This window comes from Perca fluviatilis, chromosome 3 (assembly GCF_010015445.1).
Source record: "Perca fluviatilis chromosome 3, GENO_Pfluv_1.0, whole genome shotgun sequence".
Lineage (NCBI taxonomy): Eukaryota > Metazoa > Chordata > Actinopteri > Perciformes > Percidae > Perca > Perca fluviatilis.
The window spans coordinates 42,265,440-42,290,755 of NC_053114.1; the positions used below are offsets into that span (position 1 = coordinate 42,265,440).

A 25,316-nucleotide genomic window follows, 5' to 3' on the forward strand; every position below is an offset into this window, starting at 1 on the left:
TGTCTGCTTTCGGAGAGGTAAATGTCTTTCTTTACAACAAACTGAACAACCAATCAGTTATGCAGCATTTATTGTTTTGTTTTTTTCTGTAGGCTTTGGGAAACTCGGCATAGGCAATGAAAACAATAAATATGGATATTATGCAAAACATTGTCCTAATGAAGCATTTTACACAATGTACAATATTCTTTTTTTTTCCTCCACCACTTGATTGAATATTCTATACACATTTCCAAATAATAAACATATCTCCATGCAGAAACCCTGAAAATGGGATGTGGAGTAATGGGCAAAAAAAAAATCAACACGCAATGTACTTCTCGTGTGGATCTTTGTGTCATTTAAAAATTGCTAATAAACCACAAGGAGAAATGATAATATTTGCTGTTTGAAAGAACGTAAAATGGATTTAAAAAGTGGCCCGTCTGCTCGGGAGTTCCTACAACTGGTGCAGAGATGACCAAGCATCTCTGGGTTTGTGTGTGTTCAGATAAGCCAGTCCGTGATTTATTTGTGTGCACGTGTGGAAGTGCCTGCGTCAGTAGTCCGTGTCGGAGCCCTCGGCGTTGTCCACGTTTCGGGAGAGCATGTAGTTGTCCATGTCGATGGAGCGGCAGTTGTTGATGGCGTAGCGCAGCCGCTCCGCCATGACGGCCTGGCTGGAGTACGGGGGCAGACGCAGCTGGAAGAAGCAGGTCTGAGAGGTCGGCAGGCTGTCGTAGGGCTGTGGAGAACACACACACACACACACACACACACACACACACACACACACACACACACACACACACACACACACACACACACACACACACACACACACACACACACACACACACACACACACACACACACACACACACACACACACACACACACACACACACACAAAGTCGTTAGAAATGTTGATTCTTCAATCCTGCCTCTGCGACTTCTTCAAGTCACAGTGAGTCACGGCGATGCCGATAAATCTGTCCCAAGCGTCGCGGACGTTTGCTGCAATATGGTATAACGGCGAATCGGAAGCAGTCGCAGTGTGGTTCCACTTCCTCTGAGCTGACAGCGTTTTCTATGCCCCGGGGACAGACTGGAGGTTCTAGGGAGGGGTTTTATTTAGTTCGGTGTGTGAAATGTTCTAAATAAAAATGCAAATAGAATAAATAGGTTTGGACTCATTTTCACAACTGAAATACATTTTCTGTATTACAGTTGTTCTCAGTCGCTTTGGTACATTTCTCGAATCATCCTGGACGTTTGCAAAACAGTTAAGTGCATTTCTCAAAACAATTCGTACAAATAGCAAAACACCACGGACGACCTGCGAAAGCCAGTCTCTCGCTCAAAATCCTTAGTTCATCTCTCCAAAGTAAATATCGGCAAATGAACGCGTCAGTGCCATCAGAATGACGTGTCATTGTGTACGGATAAGACAGTCAAATTGCTTAGTCATGTTGTCAGTATAACAGTGTACTCTGGAGGGACGCTCTGATGTAAACTATGGCTAACGTTTTGATGACAACTATTGTAAATTGTAGGTTACACCTCAGTGTATGTGGGAGTTTGATCGCAAGAGACTGAAGATTCACATTTACACTTTTACTGTTTGTACTGTAATTTGTTGACAGACCGTGTCATTGCGATACAGAAAGGAAAAGACAGCACTGCATAGCACAAAGAAAAAAATGTGAACATAGGACATCTCCTTAGGGAAAACTGTACATGCAGTGCTGTAAGAATTACAGTGCAGTCGTCACCTGGCGTTCATTGTAACATTGTGTTGCGCTATATATATATATATATATATATCTCACACACACACACACACACACACACACATACATATATATATATATACACACTTGCCAGTTGATGGTTCATGAGAAGCACCTTCGTTAGAGAAAGTCAAGATTCACCTGGGAGAAGTTTACCAATTCAGGACAGATTTAGAAAAAGTCTAATGGAAATGTATAGAAACATGCTTGACGTATTATGACAACTTGTTCAACCATTTTGCATGTAAAGACTTATGCTATGAACTAATGCCTGGGGGGTGGGGGGGACTATTCAACAGAGACCCATTATAATACAGCAGAGAATTGTACATCATCATTTGCGTGGATGTACCAAAGCATTTGCAACTTGTTCAAAGAAATGAGAAACTGCTTTTTTGATGTGCACAAGTGACCCACTGATGTGACAATTGAACAGTTAGTTTTGATCTGAGAAATGTACCAAAGCGACTGAGAAAAAACTGTAAGAGATGAAGTAGGTTACTGGCGCCGTTGCCGAATTTCAGGTAGCGATACCAACACAAAAGTTGACCAGGAAAACTACGCTCTACAATGCCCAGCTACGACTCGCTACGTCCGGCCAACATCCTGCCACGCCCTGCTGGGCCCTGCGACACCATGAACTATTACAACGACTATTTCTAGTCATTATCTTTATTGTGACTATTATTTGCCACTGTCCATCGCACCCCCAACCGGCACCGTCAGACACCCCCTACCAAGAGCCTGGGTCTGTCCCAGGTTTCTCCCTAAAAGGGAGTTTTTCCTCGCCACTGTCGCACTAATGCATTTATGCTTGCTCTTGGGGGAATCACTGGAATTGTTGGGTCTTTGTAAATTATAGAGTGTGGTCAAGACCTACTCTATCTGTAAAGTGTCCTGAGATAACTCTTGTTATGATTTGACACTACAAATAAAATTGAATTGAACTGAACTGAATTGAATATTCAAATTGAATGTATGTTGCTGAAAAGGTCAAAGTAAATCTATGAAATGTTACTTTGTTACTTCCAATAGTTCCGGACCTCTGAGCTTGAACTAAATTAAGATGCGGACCTTTAAGTGATATGTTTGAGGACCCCTGAAATAGTGAAACAAGGCGAGTCTCCAACATGCAGCACATGGATCCGGCTTCACTCACCCTGTCCACCTTCATGATCTGAAACCTCTGAGAGATGTCGGCCGTGTTGGCGGGCAGCCTCGAGCGTCCCGAGACGAAGCGCATGAAGAGGACCCGCTCCTCGTTGGAGAACTCCTCCAGCGTTTGCCAGAACCACTGCACCAGGGAGTGCTGCTCGTCCACCTCCCTGTAGCGCACCACCTTCTTCAGCACGTCGCAACAGATCTCCGGCATGCCGCACACCATCTGCTCCAGCTGCTTGGCCGTCAGCAGCGAGAGCAGCGGCACCGGCACGATCCACGACATGCCCTCACGCACCGCCGCCACCTGATACGGGAGGGACAGGACAGGGGTAAGTACAGTAAGTCAAGTTTAAATAGGAAAGCAGCTTTTCACAGCACAAGATCACAGAGTGCAAGTGTTAAAACTGAGACCTTTAAAAAGGTCCCATGGCATGAAAATTTCACTTTATGAGGATTTTTAACATTAATATGCGTTCCCCCAGCCTGCCTATGGTCCCCCAGTGGCTAGAAATGGTGATAAGTGTAAACCGAGCCCTGGGTATCCTGCTCTGCCTTTGAGAAAATGAAAGCTCAGATGGGCCGATCTGGAATCTTCTCCTTATGAGGTCATAAGGAGCAAGGTTACCTCCCCTTTCTCTGCTTTGCCCACCCAGAGAATTTGGCCCACCCATGAGAGAGAGAGAGAGAGACATCATGGCTTTCAAACGAGCCACACCCCCACCCTCCCCCTTGTCCCCCCCTCTCTCCTCCTCAATAGCTACAGACACAGAAATGGCACATCCTAAGGACTGGCTCTAGTGGCTGTAATTCTGCACCGAGGCTGAATTTCGGGAAAGAGACTTCAGATACAGTATTAGGGGACCACTAAGGTCTATATAAAAGAGACTTCAGATACAGTATTAGGGGACCACTAAGGTCTATATAAAAGAGACTTCAGATACAGTATTAGGGGACCACTAAGGTCTATATAAAAGAGACTTCAGATACAGTATTAGGGGACCACTACGGTCTATATAAAAGAGACTTCAGATACAGTATTAGGGGACCACTAAGGTCTATATAAAAGCATCCAAAGAGCACCATGTCATGGGACCTTTAAAACTGTAAAAAGAAACTAACAATAAGCAACATGTTTGTATTCACGTTCTCCTGACAGAAAAGCAGAGCATGAAACACACACTATCTGTTTTTTCTCCTCCAGGCTCTGCGGCAGAGTTTTAATATACCTGTCGATCGATTTCATGCAGCCGGTACTCGATAGCTCTTTCCACATATTCCTTCCTGTTGGAGAAAGTGAGAGGGATGCTGTTTCCTCCCGGGATGATGGGCACCATCTTTCCATCCGCACTCTGCCCGACAAAAGAATCCAGGGGAATCATCTGGAAAACAAACACAAACAATAATTAGTCCAATACATGTAACGGTTAGTGGACCTGACATGAATTACTTTCATAGTGAAGACGACTCCTCCAATGGAAAACTATTTTTTGCGCTCATTTACAATAAAAAAAGGTACTTAGTGGAGTTTTTGACCACAAGTACATTAGAAGCACTACAGAACTATGTTTTTATGGTTGGTTTGTGTCATGCACACAGTCACAAAGGGATGCACATGATACATATCAGTGTCACGCTATTCAACAGATCGATAGATGGTGGTGGTGACGCACAAAGAAGCATAGCAAAGGTTAAGAAGAAGACCGCTAGCAAGTAAACATGGAATACTCGCCAGCTTTCCTTTGACTGAATAACGATGAAACAGATTGGTTAAAAACTGAAATGTATCTAATAATTTATTCACTTCCTGGCAAGCAACGAGATATTATAACATCATGGTAAGACATTGGACGGCTCGTCTGGCAGAATTCAAACCGAGGCCAACAAGAGGAGCAGATTCCGTGTCTCTCCCACTCTTCCTCCTTTCATGCCAAAGCAGCAGATGCAGCCCTTTCCTCTCCCGCCCCCCCCCCTCGGCCTGGCTGACAGAGCTAGTGTTGCGGCTCCAAACCTCCCTTTTCTCTCCTCTACAAGCCTGGGAGCGGGGCCAAGTCTCCGGCAGGCAGGATATGCTACAGCAACAGCGGCGCTGGCATTCCTGTAGGACGGGGCTTTACAGAGCAGGGGTTGTGTGAGGTTGTTTGGACAGAAGACGGCCTCTGGGGATATCTAAGCTTTCTGCTGCTTTAGCCAGCCTATCTGTGGATATTAAGGGGGGGCGGGAGGGGTGTGTGGTCTGTGTATCAGTACTGGTCGAGGCCACAGTCATGCTGAGGTTTTATCAGCGCTGGGAGACAGAAACAGTGTGTACCAGAGCGGGGAAGAGAGGCAAAGCCGCCTCAGCTGAGCTGACTGCTGGTGTTTGAAAAGCTTACCCACAGCCCCCCCCAGGGCTTACATCAAGCTCTGACAAAGCTTCAAACTGGTTACAGACACATTACTGTCTCTGTTTTCTCAGCCAACCAGTCAGTCTGAAATCTGAAAATCTGAAATGTGAACACGGATTCATGGCAATGTTTGGTTGGTTAATGTTCAACCCTGTCGGCTGTAAACAGCCCTCCTCTAAATCACTGGGTGTGGTGTGGTCACGTTATGGGACATCATTTAAAGTCTGTTTTGGTTTGTGACATTTCAGTCTGGGAATAAAACCTGTGAACTGGCTACTTATTATCTTTCTAGCAGCACGCATGTGATTGTGATGAATCAAATTTTCCCATGGCTGAGGAAGTAAACACGCTGTCACAACAATGATCAGTCACCCTGTGAGCCTTTAGTTACTAAGATGGTAATGCTGACTTGTGTTCAGTTCTTTAGTGTGCTGTTGAAGCCAGAGATCGAGCTCAAATACAGAGTGATGAAGTGAGGATGTGTGGAAGGGTGTTGGTGGTGTTTAACTGGCACTGACTGCAGAGGCCTCAAGGAGGTGGATCAACGCTCATCCAGTTTTTATGTATAATAAAATCTCATTCACGGATCTCATTCACCATCATATATCCCGCCTCTATGTATAGCTGTAGTATTCCCCTTTTCTGTAACTTTCCTTTATACCACATTTCTAATATACAGTATGGCACTTTAGTTCAAATTCAGTATATTACAAATACTTTTCCCCATCACACAAGTGTTTTAATTCCCTTCTCTCTCTTCAATGAACCTGCCTTACTATGGTTGGGTAATATGAAGACTTGTACAATGAGACGATATAAATTTGTCAACTCTTAAATACTGAGGTATCTATTATTTAATATTTCTGGATATAGACTAGCAGGGGCGTAGCACAAAATTCTGGGCCCTGTAGAAAGGCATTCCCTATGGGCCCCTCACCGCATCCACGGCTATTCATTATAGCATCTTTTTGGGCCCTCCTCACATGAGGGCCCTGATACTCAGTCCCCACCCCACATTAAACAATGCAAAACATGTAAATCATCCACATAACCACTCTCTCCTTATAACAAAATAAAAAATACATGTCCCACCTCGTGGAAATTCTCCTCGGTGATGCCACTGTCTTCAATGTGAAGAATGCTTTTGAGCGTCTGCACATAAAGGAGGTCCACTTCCTCCAGATCCTCCAGCAGCAAGGGGATGCAGCACAGCTGTTTCCACACCAGGGGAGCCAGGTGGAGGTCCAGGGGCTTCTTGGTGCGGATGGCCACGCCCATCAGGATACCCAGGAACTTAAACTGGAGCATGTGCTCATCCAGGCAGGCAGACGGGTTGAAGAGAAACCTGGGCACATTAAAGGAGGCAGAAATGTTGTTTGGTTTGTTTTCTAATGAGGAGTTTAAAATGACACTTGGACTACGTAGTGCCAGGTAAGCCAACGACGGAGCTGCAGGCATGAGAAGATCTTTTGGAAATTATGTATTTAAAAAATGAGTAAATATACATGTTTTGAGGACAAATGAGCACATAAATGGACATTCTGGGAGACTTGGATTATGCTACATGACAGTTCTGAGAAGTTCTTTCGAGAGGTTATAATATTGTTTTACTGTTGCCAAATGGACACCACTTTTTGAAGCTCCACCCTGAATACAAACACACTTTGCCATCCAGCATTACAAGCTAAAACAGGAGAGTAATCTATAAAAAAATATAACAATTTGGGATTTCAGTAGTCTCGCAATGCCAGCAACAATCTATTCTGGAGAAAGGGGGAAAAAACGCTCTGGCTTGGTTTTCATTTGTATTAAAAAATACAACAAGGTGGGAAAAATATTCGATTATTTGATGCATCGCGTTTCTCTCTAGAACGATTCAATTCTCGATTAAGATAAGTTAATAATCGATTTAAAAATTATTTTAAATGTAATTTTAAATGGCCAAAAGAAAAAGAAAAATTTAACTTTGTGTGTGTGTGTGTGTGTGTGTGTGTCTGTCTGTGTGTGTGTGTGTGTGTGTGTGTGTGTGTATATATATACATATACATACACACACGCGATCTAATAAGACATACTGTACATAAAATAATTAGGCAAAACACATATAGGCTGTTCATCTACTTTATCACATTACATCTGACCACCTCATGTTTCATGTTCTAAGAAGCCAATGATCCACCTTTAAACAGCCTCTGACATGGAAGATTACTGGGAGAGAAGGGGACTTTCACATGCATGTTTAAGGCTTAAGCATGGAATGACTACAAAACAACAACAAAAAAAAAGTAGACAAAACATTTCATTAAAACTTGTGTGTGACAAATATATGTCAAAATCTAAGCTTTGTCTAGGTAGTGATTAGCAAACTCTGATTTATATGTATATTTTTAAAAATCACACATGGAAATGTACATAAAAAAATTGTTGCATCGATAATCAGTTTGGAATAAAATCATTGGCCTCTGAATCGGAATCGAATCGTGAGGTGCCAAGAGATTCCAACCCCTAGTGGACATGCTGTGCACAAGAATAATCCCAAATATCAGCCATCATAGGTAAAAAAAAAGGTCATATTGATATTGATATAACATTCCAAATCTTTCATTAGAGTAGAAACTTGAGGGTGGACAGTCAGAATGGATAAAGAGAGGCGGACATGCTCCTCACCTGTCTCGGTTGTAGCCGACCTCCGCCGTGGAGTTGGGGGAGGGGATGAGCAGGTCGACCACTCCCGTCTCCAACTCCTACAGGAGAGAAACATCACTGTTTTATAACGCATCCAGTAAACACCCGGCTTATCAACAATCGTTTTAACACATAGAGCCCGACCGATTTATCGGATTTTTAACTCACCAAATATTTGTATCAATATAGGCCTTAAAAATCTGTCATCGGTCGGGCTCCATTAACAGATCTGTCCATACCTGACACATCTCTGTGATGGTGTCGTCAAAGACCCCGCCTGCGTCATCAGCCCCCTCTCCCACCAGCTTCACCTTCCAGGCCCTGGAGGGCAGTCGGAGGTCTGAGGCGTTCAGCTTCACAACCTGGCGGGCGATCTGTACGAAGATCGGTTTACACTTCCGTCCCCTGCAGAGGGTTATTAAAATAAGAAGTAGAAGTTTAACACAAAAAACAGCAACAAGTCAAAGATTTTATTTAACCTTAACTATCCATGTTTTCAAATCCTGTCTTTTGAGTCTACACAAATGTTATGGGGACGACAGCAACTCTTAAAGTCTTTACTATCTGATTCTGTGCAATATTTTCTTATTCAACGAATAATATTTAATTTATTTACCAAACAGTATTTTCAAATTCTCTGTAAAAGACCATCACTGTTTGTTGTTTACAAATACCTCGACTTAACTACTATTGGGAATGAAATGAACAATTCTGTATATAAGAGACATTTTAGTTAGAATTTCTAACTGAAATGTCTCTTATATACAGAATTGTTCGTCCTGGTCCATGCTCTTCTTACATTTATTGTCACCTTCAGTGTTTCCCCTAGATTTGTATATTTGGCGGCGGGTTTAGGGGTCCTCCCTCAAGAAAATGTTTTAAAAAATAAATAAAGGAATTTCAAATCATTTTGGACCGTTTTTATCACCACATCTATGTCTAAAATGTTGGAAAAGCTAGAGCAGATAAATAAATAAATAACACTGAAAAAGCTTAAAGACAAAACTTGCTAAATAAGTTCACTTGGGACAAACTACAATCATTAGATCTGATAGAAGTCATTCAGTTAGTTTAGATGCTTACATTGATTTTACATTCATTCGGCTTAGGTGGTCCACAAACAGCTCATGTGCTAGTAGACAAAAACCTGCACCTCTACTGACCACTTTCAAATCAAAGCGTAAAAGCCCCAAAAGAACCTTAACCATTAGTACTGGGCTTCCACAGAAATACTCATCCACCTTTTTTATTATATTTCACCATGCAACTTTGTTACATACAAACACACACAGACACAAAGACAAAGTCTATTGGAGTACTGACCGTGTGGAGATCCGTTTGACGGTGATCTGGGGGCCGTAGTTCTTGCCCTGCACCATGGTCTTGCCTATGGAGCGCACCATGGGCAGAGTGTACACTCTGGGGGCCAACAGGGGCCTCAGCTGGCCCTGAACAATCCCCCAGGTACCGGCGTTGTAGTGGGACGTACAGCCCTGCAGAAAAAGGATTACATTCATTATCATTACATAGTGTAAAACAGTGTGTGATGTAGCTTTAACTGCCTCACAAATCTTAAGCTTCTCGTTTATTTCTTTTAATAAAATGACATTTAAGTCTAAATTCAACGCCACCTTTACCTCCTTGTGTTACATCTTATTAAAGCAAAGACCACCTCTGAATAGTGTTTGAAGATGGGCATTACATTTCAAAATCATTGGATCAACCCAATCATTTGTGTTCCTCCAGCTGCTGAGGCAGGAATCCTAATTATTGATATTTCCCTTTTCCTGGAGTCCTGGTTGTTTGCCTACCTGGTTGTTGGGGCTGAGGTTGAGCAGTCTCCACGAGGAGTACATGAGGTCAGAGAAGTGGTAGAGGAGTCGCAGGCGAGCCCTCACCGCCTCGATGCTGACCTCTCTCAGCCCGCTGTACTGAGGAGGCACCGCCACAGGGAGACCCAGCTGGAGAGGAACCGACGAGCCTGAAGGGGAGGAGGGAGACGCAACGACCACGAGGGAGGGGAGTGGAGGGCAGAGCAGGGTGGTATTACAAGAGGCTAAGAGAGAATTTTGTTTGCAACAAAATGTAACAAATAGAACTTGGTGAGTTGCTGCTACAAATCACATTGAACGCATCATTCTAAATTATAATGTGGCATGTAAAAAAACAAGTCTGTGTGTCAAAGTTTAGGTATAAAAACAAATTAGCACACAGAAAATATAAGTTCTAAACATAGAAAAGTTAAAAAGAAACAGGTTTATTATGTTTATGCTCAATTATGAGTCCTCATTTGTTGTGGCAGCATTGCAGAACTCCATGTCAGTCATCCATATTTTCGGTTTTATTTTCACATGAAAATATTCCGGAAGAAGGAGCCTTCTAACCACATTACATGAAATGACTTAGTGTTTGTCCACCAAACAATAGCAGTGCCTCATCTGACAACAATGTGCTGTGGCCCATTTTGGTATTGACTACACATCTGAGCAGCGCTGCAGGACATCTGACCTCCAGGATAAAGTCTGTCGGTTAAGACAGCAGTGCCATGACGTTAGGACGTCTGTGTGTGTGTGTGTGTGTGTGTGTGTGTGTGTGTGTGTGGGGGGGCTTGTTTTACTATATTCGTGGGGTCCAAATACCGGGGAATACAGTATACTAGTGGGGTCTGCACAGCCTTGTGGGGCCCAAAATGCTGGTCCCCACAAGGTTAAAGGGCTGTTTGAGGGTTAAGAATTGGTTTTAGGATTAGGGATATAATTAGGTTATGGTTAGGGTGAGGGTAAGGGTTAAGGTTAGGCTTTCAGTTGTGATGGTTAAGGTTAGGGTAAGGAGCTAGGGAATGCATTATGTCAGTGACGGTCCCCACAAAGATAGTGAAACAAACATGTGTGTGTGTCTCTTTCTAACCTGGTGCTCGAGGCGGTACAGAGGGAGCCGTCCAGGCAGCACTGTGGCAGCGTCCAGCAGAGATCTGGTGGATGTTCTTGCCCTGCAGCACTGTCGCCACCGTAGGTTCTCTGACATGGTTGGTGTGGCCCAGACCCAGCTACACAACAAAGATCCAGGTCAAAGTCATGTGAATTAATCATTTATAGTAAGATATCACCCAAATTAAACATGAATAATGTGATTCGATTAATTTACTGTGATCTATTTCTCGTTAACTGAATGCTAAAAAATCCTTATTCCAGAGCAGACGCTGGCTGGAGAAGGTAATTAATAACGTTATTGACTATTGCTTTTTTTTTTTTTTTTTTTTCTTTTTTTTTACAATATTAGCGCCCAGACTGACTGACAACATTTCAGTTGGGGTTCATTGTGTGTGTCCACTAGGCTAGGGGTGGTAATCACCAGAGGCCCCATTATACGATATTATCACCATACGATATTATTGTGATTTTAAACATATTTCGATATTCTGCGATATGTTGCAATTTATTAGCTATTTTCCAACTTCAAATGATGTCCCCAATGGAAAACTTTGTCAACATCTGTTAAAAAATAAATGTCTGACTGCAACATCTAGTGCAGTGTTTCTCAAATGGTGGTACGCGTAGCCCTGGGGGTACTTTGGAGTACTGCAGGGGGTCCGTGATCTTTTTGCAAAATGCTCATTTAAAAATATGTCATGCATAATTCCTAAAATAATTATACTATAATAATGAATGAATTAGGTGATGGATTCTGAACATTTGAAATGTAGCATTTAAATGTTTTTCAGTTACAAGGTTGTTGTTTAGTAAATCTATCACTGCCGACACTGTATTGTTCCTCTTTATATCTATGTAAAAATGTTTTGCGCTGGTCAGGGGTTACTTGGCTTAAAAACACAATTCAAAGGGGGTAAATTATTGAAAAAAGTTTGAGAACCCCTGATCTAGTGGACTGAAAGGACAACTGATTTAATTATTCTAGTACCAAAAAGTTAAATTCTCATATGCAATTTATATAATAAAACATTGATATTTGGCGTCCATGTATCAAACAGTATTGCCACAGAAAATACGCTGTATCGTTTTTTTCCCCAACCCTGCAGGTTACCTGTCCCTCTGAGTTGCTGCCCCAGGTGTAAACGTCTCCTGTGGAGGAGAGCACCAGAGTGTGCTCAGCTCCGACAGCCACATCCTGGATGTGGATCCCTGACAGAGCCGGCACCTGCTGGGGACGGTTGTGGTTCCTGGCTCGGCCTTCAGGCAAGCCAATCAGGCGGTCTGCAATCAGGGGAGGAAACAAATATATTTAAATGTTAGGTTTTTGAAAAAGCACAAATTATCTTAACATGAGGTTTATTGTTTATTGGTTTTCTTATTTACTGCAAAAAGTTATAAATAGTTGGGGGGTATGAATATGAAAAACCTAAACAGAACCAAAGCTATACAAATGTTAAAATGAATACAGTATGTATTGTTATTAGAGCTGCAAACATCAGATAGTAGTGAAAAATGCAAAACTAGATTTCCTAAAGCCGAAGGTTATGTCTGACCAACAGTCCAAAACCCCAAATATTCAGTTTACTGTAATGTAAACCAACACAAAACAGCGTCTGGACCATTAAATATTTGGAAAATTAGCTTGAATATTACTTAACCCTTGTGTTGTCTTCCCGTAGAACATGCAACTTCAAAATTTAAAGTTAAAACCTCCAGACACTTTTGTCAAGTTCTTTGTCGATTTTGGACATTTTTGTTGTTGTTTTGACCCAGTTTTTGAAGCTTTCTCCGACATTTTGTCACTTTTTGACGTTTTCTCACTTTTCCCGAAGTTCTTTGTTCTAAGTTTTTTGGGACGTTTGTTTTTTTCCCCTAAAGTTCTGTCACTTTCAGTGTTCTTTAATCAATTTTTTTTCTTCAAATGCTATAAAATTAAATAAAACACCCAAGTTCAATGAAGTAGTACAAGTTCAACTTATTTAACTTGTGAAGAGCATTGTATGGAACCATCCACATTACTTTTTTTGACAATTTGGTTGAAGGAAACCTAAATTTCTGATATAGAAACCTTTTGAAAATGGGTCAAATTTGACCCCGAGGACAACAGGAGGGTTAAATGATTGATTGGTTATCAAAATAACGGCTGATTAATTTTCTGTAGATCAGCTGATCGCTGCAGCTCTAATCACTCTCATGATAAAGACCAGTTGGGGAGTAAAGACAACATCAAACCATAGCGTACCTTGACCGAACGTGAAAACTTTGCCATCTTTGGTTAAAGCCACAGAGAACTGTGTTCCACACGCCACTTTCTTGATGCCGATTCCACACAACACGTCCACTTTCTAAAGGAATCAAAAAATCCCCCCCCAAAAAAAACTTTATTACATTCATTTAAAAACAAAATCACATGATTATTTTCTGAAGTGAACATCAAATTTTAACAGCTCAAATAACTTAAGAGGCCACACAGTGCCACAGCACCTACCTGAGGTGAAGACTTGGCTGTGGAATTGCCGAGTCCCAGTTTTCCGTAGTCTCCGTCACCAAAAGCCCAAACCATCGTTCCATCAGCGGAGACGACTAAAGTGTGGTTCAAACCACAAGCCACCTAAGGAAGGAACACATGGCAATCTAAACTCTGAGAGGGTGTCAATCATCTGTGTTTAACAGACGAGTGCTTCTTTCTGTAGTCCTGTCTGTGAACATGGTAATTGTGGCATACAAACTCAGAAGAATCCGCAAAATCGTTAAATAAATGTCAACTTCTCCCCTTGGTGAAGTCTAACACTCTTCTGTCTTACCTGTCCGACTTGGTAGCCCTCCAGAGCGGTGACCTTTTCCGGTAGCTTCTTGTTCGAGGTGTTTCCCAAACCCAGTCTGCCGTAATCACCGTTACCAAATGTGAAAAGCTTCCCATCAGCGGTTACTACTGCAGAGTGTTTGAACCCACAGGACATCTGAAGAGCAAAAAGAGCAAAGTGAAGAAGATTGTGACACCAAAATGATATATTACTATCAGGTACCCTTGAAGTAAGTGGTGTACTGCAGTCTCTACATTTACCAGAACTGAATAAAATCCCTTATTCTAAATCCTTTGTGTTCCTAAACACTCTTGAGGAGGGAGAAGACTGACCTGCACCACCTCCTCTCCTTGCAGCGCTTCGATCTGTCTCGGTCGGCGCTGGCGGTCGCTGTTCCCGTGGCCCAGTTTACCGTAGTCCCCGTCCCCCCAGCTGAACACCTCACCGCTCTCCGTCAGAGCCATGGAATGACCGTCGCTGCCGCATGACGTCACCAGCTGAGTCACAACAAAACCTGAGGGGCAAAGAGACGACCACACTGTCATGATGGAGGTAATGACAGTTATTGAAGTAGCCTTCTCATCACTGCATTGATTTGGAAAGATAATTTGTAAGAACGCCTATTTTTTTTTCTGGAGCAACTTCAACGCAGCATATTTTAAATGTTTTTAATCTTAGTAGACATTCGCACCCATCGCTCCACTTGTTATCGTGGTAAATGTTAGCAACACAGATGAACACAACTTCTACTACTGTAGAATGCGTCGATATATTTCCAAGTGCAGGGTTGGGTTTTAATAACCGGATTTGCATTGTTCCATCTTATGCCGTTTTCCACTGCACGGTACGAACTAACTCATTCTTTTTTGGTTTTCCCATCAGTAAAAGTCCTGGATAGTACCTGGTACTTTCTTTGGTTCCACCTCTGTCGAGGCTCCAAGCGAGCTGAGTCGATACTAGAAGGTGGAGTTAAAACACTGCAGACCACTGATTGGTCAGAGAGAATTGTTACACAAGCGCGACACGGGACATTCTGCACAAACCCACCATTTTTAAAACAGCAAAGCTACCGTCAATAGCGGCCGCAATGGTTTTATTCACTCAACCCAGATGTTTTGTTTTTGTTTTTGTTTTTGTTTTTTTAAATGGGAGCCTGCAAAACTACGCGCGACAACTGACGAAGTGCAGACACTCCTCTGTTTGGCTGCCGATGAAAGGATTCAGCATCGTGTTAAAGATGATGTCACAGCAGTTTCACGTGGCTGCGCTATGGCGATCAGCTGAGAATCCCGCTTACACTGGGAGGGTACTAGCCACAGCAGAAAATGACAAGAGAAAAGTCTTGTTACCAAAAAAGGGAATCGAGTCAAGCAGAAACTCACTGAATTGTTTAAAATCTAATTACAGATCTTTGAGTCTCAGTGATTTATAAATAGGGTTGGGTATCGTTTGGAGTTTTTCCGATACCGGTGCTAAAACGATACTTTTAAAACGGTGCCTGAACCAATACTTTTAAAAATATATGTATTTATTTTTATAAAAGGAGCCCAAAACGACAGTCATTAAAGAATGGCTTGTTTATTGCTAAGGCCATATGGTCAAAATGAAATTATTTATTAAAAATGCAATAACAATAACTTATTTCACCAGTAAAAGTCCTGTTAAATGACAAAAACAACCACTGGATGGGAAAAGGGTATTTTACAATAACTGAATGCAGGACGAGGCTGGCGAGGCGAGTTTCAAGTGAACGCGACATCTGTGTTGTTTTTCAGACAATGGCAGCTACAGACTGTTGTTGGAATTCTCTACAAATACAGTCACACTTTTACACCGTTTAGCTGTCAGCGTTTTAACCATGTTTACTCCAGCTGCTAGCTAACGGCAGGCTAACGTTACCTACTGCCAAGTGTAGTGTTAACTAGCGTGACATGCTGCGATGTTTCGGTTGCCTCCAACGTCCGTTTCAGAGCATCAGAGAGAAGTGCAGGCATTTAAGTGGCACCGAAATGAGGCACCAAAATCTGAGTTGCTATTCGGTCCGGTAGATAACGGTTGTTAAGGCACCGGTGCCGTATTAGCGCCGGGTCTCGGTACCCTATTAATAAATGTAGTTACTTAAACCTGATTAAATTTGATAAGTGATTAGAAAGGATTCAGATTCGATAATATGCTATTTAACCACAACTCTATCCTAGTGCCATTAGAGAACAAACACATGAGCGCGTCACACAATATTGAATCAGCCATTCCAGCTATATCCATCATCTAACAGCATGTACGGTAAGAAACAACTGATTTTTTAAGCACCACCTTGAAGAGCTGAGATGACGGTGAGAACATGCAGGTCATCAGAGTTGCCCTGACCCAGACGGCCATAGCTGCCCTCCCCACAGGCCAACACTGTCCCGTTAGGCTGGATCACAAAGGTGCAGTTCTGACCACACACCACCTGAAGGAGGAAAACAAAGAGGAAACAGACGCAGGGAATTATAATCACATTTTATGACATCGGCCAACAACAGTGATCAGATGTTAAAAGCCGGTATATACATGCAGTTTGAGAAAATCACTCAAAAATTCATTAGCTCAAAAGGGGCACTCCAGTGATTTAATATTAGCCTTACATAAAGTTTGGGGCAATAAGAGTTTTTGTCTCTGGTATGGTTCCAAAAACACTGGATCCTGCATGCATAATATTATTTTTAACATGTTTCTTTTCTTTCTTAATCCCCTGCCACACCAGGCCGGATAGTCACGTGTCCCAAACCGTTGGCACTAGTCAGCGGTGGAGCCAGTCAGTGAGAGAAATCACTCTGATTGGCTGTTCAGCTTTAAGCAAATCAGTACATGAGAAAAGAAACAGAAGTGAGGAAAGCAAGCAAACGCCTGAAGTCAAGGGGGCAGGGGATCAAAAATAAATGTGTTAGATCAAGTAAGATTGTCTTTTTAGCCATTGAGCTCTTTGGCAGAAATTGTTCAGAAACTCAACAGGCTTTACGATCTGCACAAATAAACATCTACACGGTGCAACAGGCAATAAATGTACTTACTCTTGCAGTAAAGTATACAAAATAACATGTTTTATTTACTCTTGTTGCGATTACAGGCAACAGGCTGGTGTTTTGTGGGTGTAGTAACAGAGACATGACATGTCTGTGTACCTGTTGTGCTAGAGAGAAGGATGGGGCAGTGGTTGGCACCAGGATATTTCTGCCAGCCTCTGCCAGCTGGCCGTGTCGCCCTGCACCCCACAGATACACATCGCACTTTCCCCCAAGGTGCCAGTCCTGCAAACGCACAACACACACAAACATGAATAGTGTAGACAAAACGAGAGTTCAAATAGCAGTTATTACCTCCAGAGTCTGAGAATAAACGCAGACAAACCATTTATTACAGCTAATCTGGGTATAAACCTCAATTACCTCTGGTCTGGAGGTGGCCCAGGACATGATCTGTTCATCCATACCAGACACCCATTTACTGTTGTCCTGTAAAAACAGAGTGCAAACATGGTTATTATATGCAACAGTAGGTGTTGATTACATTATAAACTGCTGTTTCAGCAGTTAAAGCAGCAGCAGCAGCTGCCTCCCTCACCATGAGCAGAACCATATCATCTTTGGGCACAGGTTCCAGGTCGGGAACAGAGAACGACTCGGAGAAGGCGGCGCCTCGAGCGAGGGCCTCCGCCGCCTTGACCGTTGTAGAGAAGCAGTCCAACCAGGCCCACTCGCTGGCACACCAGACGGCGGTGCCAGACTCTGGTGGGCAGTGTCGGAGGTTAGGAGGCACAGGGGGGCGACACAGGAGCTGGTCCAGGTGGAGACCCACAGCCAGGGAGGCTAGGCACTGCATATAGGGGCTGTGGACGAGCTGCTCCCCACATACGACGTGGGGCTGGAGGGGGAGAAGAACAGGGGACATCAGCAACGAGAGGCAATGATGGAGTTTGTAAGTTAAATCACCCTCAGGCGCGCCACAGTAATATCAGTGATTCTAGGAGTTGTTTTTTCGTGCAGTGATGAAGCATTTTGTCGTATCTTTTTCAGGCACCCTGGTCTACCTCTTTTGATTTACAGTCCACGTTTCCCAGAAGGCCATTCAACAAACCCCAAAGGTCACAAAACTAAATAAATTGTTGGCCTAATGACAGTGGAAGTGTAGATATTAATGGCAGTGGAAGTGTAGATATTACTGTAGTTGCTCAGGGAGAAGTTCCTTACTTGTTCAGGCCTTGTTCTTCTTTCTATGTTTTAATAAGTGAAAAAACCTCAGGGTGTGAGAGAAATGAAGATAGAGAGTGTGTGGCCCACACTCTCTATCTTCATTTCTCTCACACTTTTGATGGCATACCAGCTATACTGTGAGGAAATAAAAAATATATTCTGTACTTTAGGGTTGTGGGAGCAGTTTCCAGTATCTTGGGGTTTGTCTGTGCCAGTCTTAAAATCAGAATGTACTGTATGTAATTGTCTGTCAAGGCTTAATTTGGGGTATGCTCAGGTCAGCACATCCAAAACAAAGACATCTCACATCACTGCATATTGAGTCTCAGTAAGTGGCCCCGACCATTCCCAATGATTATAGTTGTACTGTAGGTCTTAATCACACACACATTTAAACGTTTTGTAAAATTCTAAGTTTTGGTGCATGAAAAATGGGACAACTTAACAGAATCAGACCATTTCCAGTTAACAAAATCGTGAACCACATCTCTTATCACCACACCAACATTATTATTTTTATGATTGCGGATATGATTATTAACATTGATCTATCAATGCCCGTACAAAGAAGGCCCTGCTTCCTTTTCCGGGATTGTGCATCTGCAACTGTGTATAATGGAGAGAAACAAGTCTCCACACAAGTCTCCACATCCCACAAAATTCTTAAATTGTGGGAAACATAAACCATTTTCTGGGGCGCCTAGTTAGCTCACCTGGTTGAGCGTGCGCAGTCCCTGCTGCAGCGACCACAGGTTTGATTCTGACCTGTGGCCCTTCGCTGCACATCATTCTCTCTCTCTCTCTCTCTCTCTCTCTCTCCCTGTCTTCAGCTGTCCTATCTAATAAAAGGTCTAAAATGCCCAAAGAATTATCTTAAAAAAAAAATTTCTGCTTGACACTAAACTAAAAATATGTTCACATGGTTTTGTTTTGTTGAGATAATTAAAGATGATGATTTAAATTTAAATGGTGTTTGGCAGTAGATAAATATTGAATGTCTCTGTACCTTCTCGTAGGCGTACTGCTCCTGCAGCATGACAGGCAGTCTCTCCAGGAAGGCCCTCATGCAGGGTGCCATGTTGAGGCCGACCACGCCCTGCTTTTTCAGAGCTGTGCGGCAAGTGGCCAGCACGTGGTTGGACGCCATGAACTCTTTGGAGCAGTTCACAACCAGCACATCCTGGAAATGAAACAGACCAGAGAGTAAATACTGCAAGTATTCATCTCTTTCAGGGATGTGGATAGAAACATGGTCAAATACGAATCAGGTAAAGATGTTGTACCTTTGACCTGTTGGAGCAAACAGCGACACCCACATCTGGGATCCAGACAATGTTCTGGATCGCACCTGAACCGGCTACTACGGTCTGGAGCACTGACCCGTCCTGTTACACACACACAAACACACACTTGAGTGAACCACATTGTGCCTGTAAGATGAGTGTGTAAGGAATCATTTGTTCTTGTCACACATCTTTGTATCTATGCGACTTGTACCTGCAGCATTAGCATGTATCATGTGTAGGCGTTTTCACCTTGATTTGTGTGTGTGAGTGTATGTGAGTGTGTGTATTTAAGAGTGCGAGTGTTTCTTACCCGCAGGGACCAGATGTTCACGAGGCCTCCCAATCCTCCAGATGCCAGAGCCAGACCATCAGGGCTGAAGGCCAGCGTTCTTACTGGGGTGATGTGGCCCTTTAGCTGGAAAACACACGTTGCTCCATTTCCTGACCACCGGGAAGACTGCAACACAGTGACAGCAGGTAAGTGGGGGAACGCACGGTCTTTTCTCCTACGGCTCTATGTATATGTAGAGGGAACAAACAGCATGATAAATTGGCATGAAGCAGCAGGTTTGGTCAGAAATATTTAGAAAGTGAGGCAAACATCCCATCAACATTCATCAAATGTCCAGGAATAAAAATAAAATAATGTATTTAATTTTACCTCGTTTACATTATAACATGAAAAAAGCAAATTAAAGTCTCACGTAATTATTTATAAATGCGTGTAAGTACCATGAATTTCGGTTTTGCTTCATTCTCCCACCATCCCTCTGACTCAGGGGAGGATTCTGGGAAGTTAGAGATGTTTTGAGGAACAGTCCAGACTGTGACCAGGCCATTCTGGCAGCATCTGAAAAAAACACAGCGACACATGAAAACCCACCCAACCACAGGAAATATTCTTTCACAGAAATATATTATCCTTGTGTCACAAACATGCCAGGGTTGAGAATGAGAATGCAGCAGATCAAACGCTGAACACTTAGACCTCCTGCACACTGCCTGCGTGGCGCGAGCGTGGCGTTTTCTATGTCTTTGCACACCAGAAACGTGTCTGACGCAGCAGCATAAAATGAAATAATAGCATGTTCTTCAACTTTATTTTGTCAATAGCAAAGACAACTTCAGCAGTATTGACGGCAAAATAGGCTACAGAATATTTCGTTCTGTATTGACAGGTGCAATATTTGAAAATCAATAATTATTTATTTTCTTAAATTACATTTATATCTGCATTTATGTCAAAACCTAGAGACTTTCAAACATCAAAATGTCATTTAGTAAATGTATTTGTGTCAAAATGACACATAAACATCTTTTCCTATTCTATTTTGCCTGGAAACGCTTCCAACACGCTTGCATGTCGCGTGAAAAATAGGCGTCGGTCCTGTTTCTAGCATGCACGCATTTTCGGCTCGAGCCGCGCGTGTCACACAGGCAGTGTGCAAGCTCTAACCTGTTACCATGGGAGCCAAAATAAAAATGGACACGCCACGCAGCTGACACGCTCACGCCACGCAGCCAGTGTGTGTGCAGGAGCCCTTACCGTCAGCAGTGACTTATCATTTCAAATGTGTGAATGTTGACTATTTAATCTGCTAACTACTTACATACTATTGGACAGTTTAATCTGAAGCACAGTATCATATTTTATAAATTTGTCACATCTTGTTTGATCTAAGAACCATTTTTTAAAATCTTTTTCTGTAAAGTAACAACAACAAATTTAGTGCAGTCAAAAGTACAATATTTTCCTCTGTGATGGAGAAGAGTAGAAGTAGAAAGTAGGATAAAATCAAAATACTCATGAAGTTAAAGTACCTCAAAAACGTACCAAGTTACTTTTCACCACTGGCTAAATCTATGCATCTGAAAAAGCTTGTGAGAATATTCTCCAGGTGATAACTGCACTTTTCTATTATTATGGATTTTAAAGCAATATTGTCACTATATCAAGAAAGACTTCTCAGACAGACAATTTGAGGAACTCCTTTAAAGGATGATTGCAAAATGAGTGTAAAGGGGAAGAAAACACCACATAAACTCTCTAATAGAACCACAGTATAAATCATCCAAAGTCCTGCCTAGTATTTGAGGACAACCTACATGGCTAACATGTTGAGGTGCTTTGGGCCACGTCCCAGCAGGCTGCACCAGGCCACGCCGTTAACCGGGGAGGGGTGTCGAAGACTCTGCAGGCAGCGCCAGCCAGAGCCTGAGTCAAAGTGAGAGTCTGGACTGGCCCACAGCTTCACCGTCTCCTCTTTGGCACAAGTCAGCAAGATCTGTCCAGTAGGATTCCACTTCATACTGGTGATTGACTCCTGTAACAACAACAACATTCAGAAGTATTCAGTTCTGAGAAGGAGTAAAAAATGATTAAATTAAATTAGGGATGATCTAATTTAGATTTATTTTTCTGACCGATAACCGACCCTCATTCACCGATCATTAACCGTTAACCGACAAGCAGGCAACGGAGTCCCAGTTCACCCGTCCAGGCTGCTCGGACATACTTTCCTGCGGAGCATATGTCCGAGCACGTTTCCACCGCATCCACCTGCGAGGTTGTCAGCTGTGTGTCTGCCCGGCAAACTGCCCGCCACTCCTCATCAATATAGTGGCATGTGTCACGTAGCTCTCCGCTGTGAGCGCCGTCCGTCCAGCAGAGAGCAACGAAATTGGCAGCAAAAAAAGATCTTAAAAACGCAACTTGCTAGTGCAAAGTTTGCAAGTTAACTAGTAGTAGAAATAGATTGTATAGCCAATTTTTCTTTACAATGAAAAAAGAAATTATTTTTGTTTTAATGATATTGTTTTTAACAGCGATAATCGGTCAAAACTATTGTTGGTTAACAGTTAAACGGTTAATCATTAACATCCCTTGTAGAAATAGATAGGCCGCCCAGATAGCTCAGTTGGTAGAGCGGGCGCCCATATATAGAGGTTTATTCCTTGACGCAGAGGGCCTGGGTTCGACTCCGACCTGCGGCCCTTTGCTGCATGTCATTCCCCCCCTCTCTCCCCTTTCATTTCTTTAGCTGTCCTGTCAAATAAAGGCCTAAAATGCCCAAAACATAATCTTAAAAAAAAAATAGATACTTTATTGATCCCCAAGGGGAAAAAATTCCACATGAATAATATGGACAATAAAAGAAAAGATACTAAATAAAAAATCCACATGAATGTACTAAGGGACGTATAAGCATGAGACCCTTGCAGTGACAGGGCAGGTAAGGTGCTCTATGGTAAGGTGATCTATGAGAGTGTGTGTCATGGTGGTAGTGCAAATAAGTCCAATAGTGCAAGGATATGTAGACATAGTAATATAAAAACTATAGCAGTGCAAGGATAACTTTTAAAAAAAGACAGCACTAAATATGGGCATTATAAGGGAATAAAGTAGACAGTAGGATTAGTTTACCTTGTGTGCATCAATGACCACAATGGCTCCTTTTTCTAAGGGCTCTTTGGACCCTATCAGCAGCTTGCCATCTGCGTAGCCCACAGCAAAAGGTTTGTCTTCACTGTACCAGGCTATGTGCATCACTGCCACTGAGAGAGGAGCAGAATTATCAAACATTTGTAAACAATTTGGCAGGAGTTGTGTCATTTAGAGTGTACAGTGAGAAAATATCTCAACAACACTCAGCACCGACAAGTATCACTCATTCAAAAACGTCCTCTTCGTACCATCTTTCCTGTAGCAGTGCTCCAGCTCGGTGCGGTGCATACTGGAGGTATCCAGCACCTCAATGAGCCCCAGAGATCCATCCATTCGTCCCACCAGCAGCATGTCCTTGGGTTCCCCGCACCACAAGGACTCTGCCTGCTCTTTAGGCCAAGCCAACGCCGACACCCAGTGAGGCTGCACGTCCAAAAGGCCCCTGCCACCTTAGAGGAAGGGAACGAAAGTCACCGTTAGTGTAGTGCTGTTACCACGATCAATTTATTACATCGGGAATATGTGTATAATGGACTGTGACGAAAAGAACTAATTGCACAGCAATACCCACAGAAAGATGGTAATGCACAGACACAGTCACAGATCAGTGGCACTAGAGAAACTGTGCTCATGAAAGCTAATAAGAATGGGATTGTGGACGTTCATCCTAGAGGCGACTGAAAGTGGCCAAGGACAGATGGTTCATGCTGCAGGCTGTGTGGTGGGAGGAGGGCCATGACGATTGGACCACATCCAGTGAATCTATTTTTAATGGGAGCTATAAATTCTTAATGCCGTCTCATTCATATTCCGCTGACCTCACACACACACCAGTGCTACAAGCTGAACCACATTACAAATTTTCAAAGGAAACACGTTTTTCAACTCAGAAGTTTATCATTAACATGCCGTCTAATAAAATAAAAAAAAACAGAAAGTCGAGACCCCAGAGGAGCTAGAGAAAAGAAATGCTTACCATTAACTTGCCAGATGTTGACCATTTTCTCCATGGCAGATGCCAGATATTTTCCAGTGACACTCCATGCCAGAGGAGACATACAAGGATCGCTGGGAGATCCCAAACCTGACACGCCCTCCTCTGAAGAGCCATCACTGATGAGAGAACACAGAATAAACACAAATCAGACCAAAACTTAAAGCTGCATTACTTTATTTATTTGGCCACTTAGAGGCAGCTTTAAATAAAACATCTGACATATTATCACCTTATAAAGTTATATGGGGAAATGTTAGCACATACTAACACCCTATAAAGTTGTTATGGGGAATGTGTTAGCACACGGTTGCGTATTTACACATCAACAGAACATTAGTATTCATTTAAATGTACTGTAAATCCAACATTCTAGGGGTGTGCATTGGCACTGCCCTCACAATTCGATTCGATTACGATTCACCAGGTAACGATTCGATTCTACGATGCATTGCGATGCATCAAAATTCTACTGCACACAATAAGGCAAATTTTTCATCAGTCATGAGGCAATCAGTCAGATATCCTGTTAAGATTCGGCTGAAATTTCATGTTTTTTGGTCTAAACGACGTACCCAAATTAAAAGTGGTACAGCTCCCATATACTTTGACACTCTGGGGTGTGCCTGACATCATTGGAAAGGAAACACTCTCAATTTTTTTGTTACAAGTGTCAGGGTGATTCTAGGCCTTACTGACACAGAGTTACAGAGGCTAGAATGGAGGTTTTTTTCTGTAAAAATAAATTACTATAAACACATCTAGTGATATACAGATACATCCAGGCCATAACAACATGTCTCAGGTTATTATAGAAAAAATCCAGATGCCAAAAGACAAAAAAATTGATTTTTCTACAGAAATGTCTGTCCGTTTTGCTGTCATCGGCTTGTCCGCTTTCATTGGCCATATCAGAGGCAAACCTGAACGGATTGGCTCATATGAGATGTCTATCAAAAGCTTAGAAGCTAGGGAATTCGATGTCGCCCACTTTGAGCATGTAGCAAGCTGGGCAGAGAAGCTAGCGGCGATAACAAGTGCGGAAATGGAAAATTGTTTCGCGTTTTTCCGTTGTGATTCGGCCAGAAACTTCAACATTGTGATGCGAACAGATCGTTTTGGAATATAAAGCTTGGATATTACATTTCCTTGTACTCTTGGGGATTTATGAAAATCAAGTTTTCGGCAACATACCACTTTGTTGCTGAAAGGACAACGAAAACAGGTATGGTTGCACTCTCGGCAGCTGCGCAGATTATGGCTGAATTGTTTTAGAGGCTAAGCTTTCAATTGGTGTGTATATTTGGAAGATTTAATGCTTTAAAGTTATAAAAACGCTCATGAGTGGAAGTTTTATCGAGGTTACAGCGACGCAGTGTCCCTTCAACGGGACAGTGATCCTTGAGAGGATATTGAACAACAGATTTTATTGGCTGCTATGTGTGTATTATCACTCTCCTGTATCTTTGATACAGAAGTAATTGAAACTTTACAACTTCATTGTCCACTCAAGGCAGTGACTTATCATTTCAAATGTGTGAATGTTGACCTTTAATCTGCTAACTACTTACATACTATTGGACAGTTTAATCTGAAGCACAGTATCATATTTTATAAATCTGT

General features: G+C 42.5%; 1 protein-coding gene across 12 annotated transcripts in view; it reads right to left on the reverse strand.

Moving 5' to 3' along the window:
• Positions 1–53: 53 nt before the first annotated feature.
• The window catches only part of herc1 (HECT and RLD domain containing E3 ubiquitin protein ligase family member 1), a 75,850-nt gene continuing 50,587 nt past the window's right edge, over positions 54–25,316 (reverse strand). For 10 of the 12 annotated variants that reach the window (XM_039795858.1, XM_039795864.1, XM_039795860.1 and 7 more), the window contains 26 exons: positions 23,676–23,812; positions 22,948–23,148; positions 22,679–22,809; positions 21,361–21,578; positions 19,987–20,104; positions 19,565–19,768; positions 19,252–19,353; positions 18,975–19,148; positions 17,340–17,639; positions 17,165–17,230; positions 16,901–17,026; positions 16,050–16,188; positions 14,069–14,250; positions 13,737–13,892; positions 13,421–13,543; positions 13,175–13,277; positions 12,044–12,213; positions 10,910–11,048; positions 9,814–9,983; positions 9,326–9,495; positions 8,242–8,407; positions 7,985–8,061; positions 6,410–6,662; positions 4,160–4,312; positions 2,932–3,237; positions 54–724 (listed from right to left, as the gene is read on the reverse strand). In XM_039795858.1, coding sequence (XP_039651792.1) covers positions 539–724; positions 2,932–3,237; positions 4,160–4,312; positions 6,410–6,662; positions 7,985–8,061; positions 8,242–8,407; positions 9,326–9,495; positions 9,814–9,983; positions 10,910–11,048; positions 12,044–12,213; positions 13,175–13,277; positions 13,421–13,543; positions 13,737–13,892; positions 14,069–14,250; positions 16,050–16,188; positions 16,901–17,026; positions 17,165–17,230; positions 17,340–17,639; positions 18,975–19,148; positions 19,252–19,353; positions 19,565–19,768; positions 19,987–20,104; positions 21,361–21,578; positions 22,679–22,809; positions 22,948–23,148; positions 23,676–23,812 — 4,270 coding nt within the window. In that variant the 3' untranslated portion in view covers positions 54–538. The remainder of the gene's footprint in view (positions 725–2,931; positions 3,238–4,159; positions 4,313–6,409; positions 6,663–7,984; positions 8,062–8,241; positions 8,408–9,325; positions 9,496–9,813; positions 9,984–10,909; positions 11,049–12,043; positions 12,214–13,174; positions 13,278–13,420; positions 13,544–13,736; positions 13,893–14,068; positions 14,251–16,049; positions 16,189–16,900; positions 17,027–17,164; positions 17,231–17,339; positions 17,640–18,974; positions 19,149–19,251; positions 19,354–19,564; positions 19,769–19,986; positions 20,105–21,360; positions 21,579–22,678; positions 22,810–22,947; positions 23,149–23,675; positions 23,813–25,316) is intronic. The other 2 variants (XM_039795863.1, XM_039795862.1) reach the window with 1 other exon arrangement.